Here is a 12,140-nt window from a genome sequence, read left to right as displayed (position 1 = left end):
GATCCAAATCCCTTTTATATCTAGTTTAAACTTTGATATGGATCTCAACCTTATCCAAATTCATTTGGGTTAACCCATATCATTCGAACATTCAATTCTAAATAACTTAAGATCCAGTGGATCCTATATGTTTATTCGAATAGTTTAAACTTACGTTGATGTTGGTTGATCTTCGTGGATCTTTACTGAGGTCCAGCTCCAAATACCTCATAATAACTTAAATAAATGTTAAAATATTAACAATAATCAATTGCTAAATAATTGAACAATATTAACTAATTACTTTGTCAAAAAATGGTATTTAATCAAATCTAAGTACCAAAATAATTCACAAAAATTCATCTTTTATCTATTTACAAATTCTAAGAAATTTGCCCACTTTACACTGTGTGGTCAAAGGCAACTTGGAAAAATTAGTTTGGTTGGGTCTTAGTAAAAAAAACTTGGTCAAAGCTCTTAAATGGTTGGTCAAACCGGCATATAGAGTCAAGCACTTGGGGATAGAAATGTCCCAATATCCAAAATGAATGGTCAGAGTCCAAGAATGACCACGACCAGACCAAACTAAAACCAAAATCTAAACTCAAACCCAAATCCATAGCCCAAGGTCCAAAATTCAATGTTTAATTGACATGCCCCCAATGGGCTTTGCCTTTAAAAGCAATTATACTCTATATAAACTCAAGTGAAGTTCTCATAATGTAACACCCCGAAATCTTAACACAATTTCTTGAGAATTTTTTTTTTATACAGCGAAAACCAGTCATACCATAGGGCTAAGCATTCCAGAACATTACAGGTGGAGCAAGACCAAAACATTCTTTTTATTTCAATATAAATGAAAATTAAGATCAGAGTTCTCATACTATCCTTAGAACAATAAATCCAAAATATTGATCAAAACTTCATCCCACAGTCGCTCCTAACTCCAATTCTTCACCTGAAATTTATAGGAATTAGACTACAACTGTCTAAGTAGAAAATCCGTAACTTTTAATGTGGTACATCATGAATCCAGTATGTGATATGGGTGTTATGTATGATTTTCAGCACATGCAAGAATAAGTAAAAGTCTATGCTACGACAGTCAACAATTTATCAGAAGTTAACTGGCAGGTAACATTAATAGCAACATTTATATATCTCACAACCACAATATGAATCCACACAATTATTCAGAGAAATGCAATTATGACAATTTATAATTCAGGTACGCATTCATACCACAAGGTACATCTATTATGCATAAAGAAACATTAAACCATACCATGATGCATAATTTTAGTACAACAAGACATTTAACATACATTGAAAGTTAAACATCACGCATCCACCAAACATATAACAATTAAGGAAACAGATAACATATGCATGTTCTAATGCATAGTAGGAAAATGCATGACTTATGTGTAATGCATGAATCCTCTTATTATCTTTCCTTAAGTTTCTCTTACATATGCATGCCCTATTAAATGCATAAAATTTAAGTTCCTCTTTTTAATTACCGTTGCCCGCGGATACACCAAACGGGTACAATCCCCGAGGTCAAGTAGGTTCCCAGGGTAGCTTAACACATAATTTGTATTTTATTACTAGGTTCCAACTTAGCCCTCGACTGAATCACCTTCGAAACATTAGACCTCCACATCTAATGTCGGGGACACAAGGGACACCCCACGCCCACAAGTGTCACTTCCTTGGTACCAAACAAACTCACAACTGTGACCAACACACCACTCCCGGGTAAAGTGGTGGATTCTCCCTAAAATCGTGAATAGGAGAAGGAACTTCAATATCAGGTTCAGGGGACCAAATTTCAGCACACGGAGTTTTTGTATCCTCACAGTCTCCCTAAGACCGGAACTCTAACATTCTCATACTCCAGATGAGATATCCAAGAACGTATATTACACTGTACTTATTCATTATCTTTTTATTAAAAGTCAATTATTGAGTTTTGCAGTTCTGCATGCAAAAACAAAGCAAAAGCTTGCATCTACCCCTACGAGAACCATCACGAGACTCCAGCCAGTGAAAACACATTGAACAGTGCAATATCGAACAATAATATAAAATATAATTTTTTTGTGATGCATTTAAACAATTAAGGAAAAAGTGAATCAAAGCTCAAGGCTCTCCAGGCCTGTGATGATTCATTTAGACCATCAATGCATCGTATGCAAAAATCATAACTTGCAATTTATGCAATGAGGTCAGCATGCCTCCAAATGCATATCCATTCAAACCAATTTAACAATGTGCATGAGTTACCATAATTATATGCATGTGTTTACCATCCATGTGCACGTGCTATCATGTAATCACTTAACACACATGCATTTATCCATAATTCATATGTACATGAGAACATTTATGCATGATTTTACATGCTAAACACACATTGATTTCATGTATGCACTTTCCAAAACCAACTTTGCAATAATATGTTAACAGGCACCAAATACCTTACATGTTGCAAACTATAAAGCATGCTGACATGTGCCAAATGCATGTGCACCCACACAAATATAAACCCAATCATAAGCATGCCATTTACCAATCATATGCATCCTCACTATGTGTGTTACCTACATCACATACGTGTATTAATCCAATGCATATCTCCTTTGAGTGTGTGAGTGTGCACATAAATTACACGTGCTCATCAAAAATATCACTAACCGAGCCATGATCTCATTCATAAATGCATAACCAGTACAATGAAATGCTAAGATAACATTTCACGTATTCGCCGAGCAAAAGTGTAAGTTTTTGCATAGGCTAAGGAAGGTGGTCGAGCTTACCAATCCCGGACCCCCATCTTTCTAGCTAAAAATAGTCAATTCAGTCCAGCCGACTAAATTCAGTCCAGCCGACTATATGTCAGCCAATCATAATAAAATTTCACGGACTTCCATGAGAGAATAATACAGCTTGCATAATACCAGGAGTCGATGCCACAAAATTTACACATTCAGCTAATCAATAATTAACATAAGGATGCTCGGTTTGTCAGAGATAGTTTGAGTAGTATCCCCAATTTGAGTCCCTGTGGTCACATGAAAATAAGATGCTATTAGTCCTCCCAAGTTTTCAAAGATCTAGTTTATGATCTTTCGAGATATGCAACCAATGTCATAAAAATAGTTTTCCCTCTCAACCAAATAAATTGTAGAGACATTGTTTACATTGAAAATATCTTAACCTAGGCATTCTCTAACAGGGCCTGTTTGTATAGCACCCTAAAATATAGTCATGGTGCAAGGACATGAAACACCACTATCATAATTTTCATAGACCAGATTACAATGATCCACAAGATGATATCCTCTCAGTTGTAAGTTAATAGTTATTAGCAACTTATAGTAAGCTTCAGCCAAGTGTCTTCAAACTGATCATCCCAAAAGCCACAAATACTTCCAAAAGCACATTGACCAGATTTCTTTTCCACAGGTGTATGGATCACATGTATATTAATGTCCTCTATAAAGCATCCAAAATCAATAATGAAAATCCCTAATAATGTTAGATCCTTTTTTTTCCCTCAAGAATGTTTTTCCAAAACCGACTACTCATGGGAAACCCAAATCCAGTGTCTACCGAACACCCTAAGGTTTCAGACCTTGATCATTCATGGAATTACCATGAAATTATTCTTAAAGTGTTCATGCTTTAATCCATGATATACAACTACGAAGATTTCACAGAATGATTTATACCCAAATTCTGAATTTAAAACAGAATGGAACCTGTGATACATTTAACTCAACATCGATTTAACATACTTTTTAATCTAGCATCTTATTAACTTAAACAGGTTGTTTAAGTTAGAGGGCACGCAGTGCAGTTCCCAACAACCTGATTTGTGGTTCAAGTTCATCTCAAGATGCTGACTCTTATCATCATAATGAACAACAAGAATCCATCTCAAGACACAAATGAAATTATTATGTAAGACCAAAAATTATAGATAAAGCATGTCACGATAATAAATTCAAAATATATGACTCTTACATTGTGGAAGCACCCACCCAACGCTTGGGCAGGACACTTTCCGAACCGGCTACCAGTCTGAAAATCTAAAATCTCAGAATGTAAGATCAGCAGTGTCATACTCAATTTGAGCCTACACCATAGTTTTTATTAAGCTAGTAAGGTCTATGATTCAGAACAGTACCCAAACATCTGTTGACAGGGGGTTCCCTGCTGATCCTCATAACTTTAAAATGAACATCTAAAGTGCATTATGTAAATGTTTTAGATTTAAAGCATGCAGAATGTATACTTAAGATATTTCAGGAACATAAACTTAAGAGTGTCACTCTGGCTCCCCAACTATCACCATTGCTCTCACGAACTGCAAATGCAATTAAGATTTATTTTGATACAACTCATAACTGGTTTAGTCCAACCCTCAACACCTTAATACAACTAAGAAAATCATAAACTTCATCAGACCCATGCTATAAAATGACACTTCAAGGTCCTGAAGTTATGATGAACCAAGTTGTTGATATGAAACTTTATCACACATAAACAAAAATTTAACCCAACTGTTGCAACTTAGTATAAAACCCATGATCAAGACTACTGTAGTCAAATGAAAATTGTAAAAGAAATACTGTAGATAAAATAACTTAACGTTCATGGGTTTAAATCTATCAACATTCATGTACACGTGAATCAAATTTTCTTTAAGAGAGTCGTGCTTACCCCAAAAATCGACAGATCAAACACCAAATTAGGCTAATCAGGTGCTTCTATACTGATTTTCTAAATTAATACATGCCAAATCAAAATCTGTGTAGAGCACGCATGTAAAATCAAGAATTTGCATTTACAAGTTAAACCCTTATTGTCATCCGAGTTAGGGCTTCCCCTGTAACCCCAGGATTCCTGATGGCCTTCGGTTCCTCTTCTTGCATAAAAACAAGAAACCCCCAAATCGCACATCTTGGGTTTAACAGAAATTTCTTCCCCTTTTCTTGATCGACCCACAACACACACAAGATACAATCAACAACAAACAAGAAAAGTGCAAAAATCCTACCTTTTCCGGCGACTGGAGAAGCACAGGAGGTGGCAGGCGCTGCTGCTCGTGATCTCAGTAGCGTCGTGCGTCCCTGGTTGTGCGATGATTGTGATGGAGTCGGTTCCGGTGGCCTTGCAGTCACGCACAAAAATGAGAGAGAGATGAAAGAGCCTGAGAGAAAGACGAGAGGCAAAGGGAAAGAGAGAGATGGGTGACAGAGACGAGGAGGAGAGACCCCCCTCCAACCCTCTTCTCTCCGAGAAGGGTGGGGTTGGTTACCCTCTGTAACCTCCCTCCCCTTGCCTTCTTGACGCTTTGCAAGAATCGTGCCCTAGGCACGATTCTTGTAATCGAGCCCCTTTTAAAATAAAAAGGTAGCGGATCTGGGTCCGGGTCCCGCGACGCTGGATCCGAGCGATCTGGATCCGTATGTTTAAAAATATGGATCCGGGTCAGCCTATATTAAGGGATCCAAGTGGATCTGGGTCGGCATAGAACTGTCGGATCCACTGGCTGGGTCCATTTGGCTCCAATGTGGGTCCAAACCCAACTCACCCACAACTATTATATGGATCCCGGTAATGGATCCTATGCCCATAATGCATAAAACTACCAGTTTTTTTTACGGGTATTACACATAATGTTCAACATGGGACTGAACAAAATGAAAGAAGTGAAGTTCCCTCCAAATGTTAACTTAGAAAAGACAAAGAAATAGGCAGCCAAACTTAGCTGCGACCCCACCTATTTTTTAGACAAAGCCCCAACACACTAGTCAAGATAAAACTATCTCTAAGGGTACGTTTGGTTGCATCTCATGTGATTTGAAATCACATGAGATTTAAAAAATGAATCTCATTTGAACATTGTCTCAAAAGCAACCAAACATAAAAACTCTTTTGGCACAGAAACCCAAAAGCAAGTCTCATAAAAAATTTCACAAACTCCAAAAGTGAGATTTAGATTCACTTTCTTAGGAAGTGTTATGAGATTTTGAAAGTGAATCTCTTTTGAACAGTATTTTCACTTTTCAAAAACACAACCAAATGTACCCAAAGTCTATCGGATATACTTGATATATTTACATTAGTGGAACCTCTTCTGGTGTGACTATACAGGAGAGAAACCGAATCACACTATCTTGCTGGTTGATGTGTGTTTGCATTAAAAATCATTCAAAGATATAAATGTTGTCCTGTTCCTAAACATTATAATTTTATGGCTCAGGGTCGTGTGCATATATGGCTATTTTGCAAAGCAATCTGATCTGGAAACACAAACCACCGGGGTGTTTGGCAGACCTGTATTTGTTGTAAAACCTTATTCCTTGTACACTGGTATGAGTCTGACTAACCCCAACTTGCCTATCTAAAAAATTTAAATAAATAATAAATAATAGGAAACTGATCTCTTACTATTCCAGGGGGCGCTAAACCTTTTTCATGGTTTGAGCTTTCCACTACATCCGGTAGAATTTGTTCATACTCAAATCCGGGTCACTCCGGTAAAACTGAGGCTCTTGAAGTGAGGGCCTACCCGTATGTTAATAGAGTAGCTAGTATGGATCAACGTACGAGTTGCCATGGTTAAGAAAAGCTGTGCCCAATTCCCCATGGGCTTCAAGAAACCTGTAGTGTAACCAAGGACGCATGTAACACATCAATGAAAATGAGGCTCCACGTTCAAGGGTGCCCGTAATCAATGCCAAGAAAATGACAAAATTCCTCTCCATCTAACTCAATAAAAATGTTATGGGGAATATAACCGGGCATTACTCTGGTAATCAACCCCTAAGGACCCTCTAAACAAGATCCCTGTCAAATTAAACAAAAATACTAATTGGGTACATCATAGGTTGTCATTGTTTTTTGCACCTAATCCTGTTTCATTGTAAATGCAACATCACTTACTAATTCCACCTATTAAACTGGGGAAACCATTTGCAAGTCGGCCCTACAACGAATAACTGTGTCGAATTAGCTTATACGCAGACCAAAGTTAGTGAGAGGCTTTCAAATGACAACTAAACGTAGATATTGTAAGAGATCACTTATTCAGGAGTTCATGCTCTTCCCTTGATCCAAGAAGTGTAACAGCATGTTCAAGCTAGCCAGAGCAAATTTTGTAGACGTGGCCACCTTTTTGCTAAGCATCATCTACCTTTCAGACGGTATACTGGTTGCCATTTACCTTGGTGCGCCATCTTTGCTTTACTACTGGAAGATTAACAAGGTCTGATATTGAGAACTCCGGAATTCAAAAACTTGAACCACATGCAAGCCTTTTTTTCAGGTCCTCTTTTTGATGGGCACAGGAGGGTCGATCTAAGATCTACATGCTCTTGGGACCCGGGTTTCTCCTAGTAACAAATCCAAAACCTAACCATGCCGCTATCTCATTTGCCTGCATGCAATCCCCATTGAAATACTCAAAGAACCAGGGCTTTTGACAGACTTAATGCACAGCATTCTCGCTACGATCAGGCTTTGTGGCAACACACGATAATCAAGAGAATTCAATAACATGGTACCTTTCAATTAAGAATACCATAAACCACACACAGATTACTTCTCCAAGATCCATGAATTAAGTTCATATTCTGAAAGTGACCCTTTTCTAATTACCAAGTTAGAAGCATAGAAGTTCATTGTAAAAGTCAAAAGGTCCCTATTGCGATCAATATTATAGAGCTTAGGTAGGCTCATAAGATGGAGTCTAAGTAGATTGACATAGGCAACTGCTCTTGGTGACACTCATTTCAGCAGACACTAGTTCCAAGTTTACCTTGCCTCAGGTTTACTTGGACATTTCATTTTCAACCTTACCATTTCCAATCATGGAGATGGCCACACAAAAGCTTACCGTTTCTACGTCTCAACGATGAAATTTTATTTGTTCAAAGTGGTACAAGAGAGTAGGAAAGGACTGTGTAATGTAGTTATGACTTTGGGAGACATGGCAATTTCTTGATACCATCTAGCACTCGGTCAAATATCCTCACACACACCTTGATTTAAAAAAAAAGAGACAGAAAGGAATTACATTTAAAGTTTATACAAGCTCAATATGAAAGTTATACTGGGAAGGGATACAGCATAAACCTGTTTGAATCTTCCAATATGGAGCAGGGCTACAAATCCAACATTCCTAATATTTTTCAAGAGTTGAAGAATTGCCTACATGCTAATAGGATTGTCCCGCCATATTGAGCAGCAAGTTTGAAAACCTAAATGGCTCCATCAGATTCTCTGTAATCTGTCAAACACAAAGGTAAATCAAACTATAAGCAGCATCTCATGTCTTCAGTGGAGCCTTCTTTTCTCGATCTGATATCCGAGCAGGAGCTGTCGAGTGTGACTTGAATCTCCCTCTTGCTCCTTCTTCCTTCTCCTGAAGAGCACAAAAAACACTTCAATAGGCTTTCATAAACAACTCTTTTATGAAGAATCAACATGCCCAAGAGATTCATAACCTGAATCAATTCCTCCACAAACATCAGAAGATGCAACTAACAGAAAAAAACGGTATTGCAGATCACAGGATCGTGATTTTGCAATTACATGAAACATGAAGCGACTTCCTCAAACATGTTGAACTCAAAAGGTCGGCATTCATTCTACAAGAACTTTTAGAACAGACTTCTTCAAGGTAAGATGGTCATTTAACGCTTTTAGTTCAGACAAATGTGAAAGATGACCCCCTCATTGAGAGGAACCCAACATTCACTTTTAAGTCTTAACCATATTAAATTGCAAAATAGAAAGTAAAAGATCATCAGTGAATTTTATAATTTGATAAAATTTAGTTCATCCTTCACTATGAAGGAACTATGATATGCATTATCACACACACACACAGAGGGCATCATATCACAGTATATTTGCTACAATCATTTATATGTACGAACAACTTAACAATCCCTTTTTCTTCTTGAAATTTTAACCCTACAGATGTAATCTACATGGTCCATTTAGTGTGGATCGGTTATGGATCACATGATTCCAATGTATGAGCATGATTTTTAAGTGATGCAAAATGCACAGTGGTAAATGCACCAAAACTTGTTGACACAAAAAAACAATTGAAAAACACAATCAAGGGTCAATCCCCAACAAATCAACCATGCTGAACACAACTTGCACCATAAGATCCTAGACTGTTACATACAAACAATTTGTAGAATATATATAGGAAAAGTGGTAGCTGCCTACCACTGTTTTGGCTAGACAGAAGTGGACTCGCATGTGCTGTCTATCACGTGCGTGTCGCTTTAAGAAAAAAAAAATTAGCGGCGGTTTTCAAGTCCCGCTAAAGACCCTTTTAATGCCCAGTGCGCGATGGACGCTCAGCGCACATCCACCACTGTCTAGCCAGGTGAGTGGTAGGCAGATACCTCTCTCTCTCTCTCTCTCTCTCTCTCTCTCTATATATATATATATATATATATATATATATATATATATATATATATATATAATTACAAAGTCAATAGGACTGAAAGATCAAGAATGGGAGTGTGTTAACACGGAGAAAGAAAAGAATCACATAGCGAGCATCCACTCACCATCTTGTGTGTAAGAGAGAGAGAGAGAGAGAGAGAGAGTTGTAAATATCAAAAAATTGTTGAAAAAATAGGCAATCTGTCAAACTTTTAGAGTTTACATTGAAACTTTCTGAATTCTTTTTAAAAATAAAACAAGAACGGTAGTTTGGTGCTATATGTTGTCACTGTTCACTATACAGTCAACAATTGAGAAAACAAAAAGCGGGTTTATGTAGTATACCACATTTACTTTAAGTTTTTAAGGCAGTGTCTACATGCCACACATGGAGTGTCCAATACCTGACAAGCTATGTCTGGCATGTCCAAGAGTGTTGCACACTTTGAAATTTAAAAATACCCATATTCAAGAACATGTAAGAAAATCTTGGTATCAATGTCAGTATCAGGCATTATACCAATTTCAAGTGACTACTAGCTCTATAAACACATGCACTGGACCTCTAAATTGTCCAGGGAAGATTGCAAAAAAATGTTAGTTGATTGACTACTAGCTCTATCATTTAGTGGCTGCTAGCATATTGTATTAGCTTCACGTTGCAATGGCCCTGCTCATGAGCAAGAAAAGCCTTGTAGAAGGGTTAGACACTTTTCTAGGAAGATGCAGCCTTGACAAGAAATCTCTTTCAGATTACTTCGATAAAACGAAAAGGAAAATCACTCTAACAGGAAAATGCAAATTATTTTGATTTATGTACTTTTGGTGTTACCTACCAATTCAATGAACCATCAAGACATTTTAGAAAAAAATAACAATTAAACTGCATAATGAAGAAATACTACAACCATATGCATAGGCATTAGAAAGAGAAAGATTGAATCAGAATCCAAGCAACATACTGCAGATAATATAGACTGTAATAATTCAATCTGTGTAATGCAGAAACAGGAAACCCATTGAAACATGGAGAAGATAAGCTGCTATCAACTAGGATTTGTTTACTGCATCACATATTACAAAACGGTTCAATTACCTTTTTCTTTACAATCTGGACGACATCCTCATCATGAAGAACATGGGAAATCCCACAATGTTGTGGATAATGCCTTGCACCAGTGCCCCACACAAGCACATATTTCACATCCCTCAAAAGATTTTTGTGTATATGATTGCAAAAATCTTCTACCGTGCAACCCCCTCTATCCTGAAATTTATTTGCAGGGAAAGTGAATGAGAATACTAATACCGCTATAGATCAAGTCCAGATTGTAAATGAATATAAATTAAAATAATAGAAGACATTCAGCCTACAGTAGATAGAACAAAAGGCTCTGCAAAATCAGGCTGCTGTCCTTGAGGCTTTGAATACACTCTAACAAGCCCCATCGTCTCCCACATCTTGGCAAGCAACCTATCCAAGTTCAGCTGAAATAGAAAAAGAGCAAGTAACTAGCTGCTGGCATACAAGGAAAATCAAAACACTTGCAAGAAAATTTATTGTTAAACATAAGGAAAAGTTACACTGTGATCTCAAAGCACTATCTTAAAGATGATTGACATCAGTATGACTTTAGTTCTATCATAAATTGAATCACTTATAATCCTCTTTCTGAAAGTGCCAGCATATTTTGCTTAAAATTATGATTGAAAATTAAAAAATGAAACAAAAAGTAAAGAGCATACCTTCAAATTGCAACTGATAACAACAGAATTAGGCTGTCGGGCTAGTTTATCAACATCATCAATGCCAATAACATCAATCTTATTGTAGACATAGATACACTTCATATATTTGCGATTCCCTTCAATGACATCAATAAAATCATCAACAGTTGCATCTTCTCTGAATAGCACCTGCAAAGGAGACAGGCAAATAGAATATCATAATCTAATTTGCCAGACAAACCAAGACCAGGAAAGTCAAAAAGCACATGAATTTTATAGAAGCACGAAGAGAAATGTTCTTAAAAAGAAATGAAAGGAGGATTCAGTACCAAATTGGTGCAGATGGCTTGATAAAAGACTATTATGCAAAAAAGAATTTTCAAATTCAAATATTTCCATTGCAAGTATTAGACTTTAGCTCAGCATAATACAGTTAACCAATGTTCTAAGATATTTTTCTTAGGGGGGAATGTTCTAAGAGAAAGCAACTTGTATCATGCAAAACTTGTCACAGCACCTAATAATCAGAAAGAGAACAGATGCCTCACTGAACCAACTGATAACAATCTGCTCCTTATGAGTGAATATTAAAAGTGAAAATGTTTGCTACAAGTGTTTGTATGTGCAAACGCCTCTGGATCACCATGGTGTAGGCTGTTTTGATTCAATCGGACCTCATATATGGATTCTGTAATGAAATGGTAGGCTCCACGAATGCACTTGAATCTACTCAAAAGGAAGTATCTAAAAGATACTTTAGACAAGACCCATAAAAGGGTATAAATGGAAAAGCATAAAAATCAATAACACTTTATTTATGAGAGCAAAATGCTTAAAAAGCATTTAGAGGAATGATTTAAACAAGGGGATGCACCCCTATTTATACAAGAGTATTAAGGAGAGCTCATAAGGAGCTCTCCCTTTCTAGCTGTTGAACTTCC

The 12,140-nt window shown here is 36.9% G+C and overlaps 1 protein-coding gene across 2 annotated transcripts in view; it reads right to left on the bottom strand.

Moving 5' to 3' along the window:
• Positions 1–8,024: 8,024 nt before the first annotated feature.
• The window catches only part of LOC149830003 (developmentally-regulated G protein 2), a 170,710-nt gene continuing 166,594 nt past the window's right edge, over positions 8,025–12,140 (bottom strand). For both annotated transcript variants that reach the window (XM_090015672.1, XM_090015673.1), the window contains 4 exons: positions 11,218–11,388; positions 10,846–10,959; positions 10,568–10,738; positions 8,025–8,422 (listed from right to left, as the gene is read on the bottom strand). In XM_090015672.1, the coding sequence (XP_089871798.1) occupies positions 8,327–8,422; positions 10,568–10,738; positions 10,846–10,959; positions 11,218–11,388 (552 nt within the window). In that variant the 3' untranslated portion in view covers positions 8,025–8,326. The remainder of the gene's footprint in view (positions 8,423–10,567; positions 10,739–10,845; positions 10,960–11,217; positions 11,389–12,140) is intronic.

The sequence above is a fragment of the Nuphar pumila genome, chromosome 8, assembly GCF_984573655.1.
Source record: "Nuphar pumila chromosome 8, dmNupPumi1.hap1.1, whole genome shotgun sequence".
Lineage (NCBI taxonomy): Eukaryota > Viridiplantae > Streptophyta > Magnoliopsida > Nymphaeales > Nymphaeaceae > Nuphar > Nuphar pumila.
This window is presented reverse-complemented; position numbering and strand designations above follow the sequence as displayed.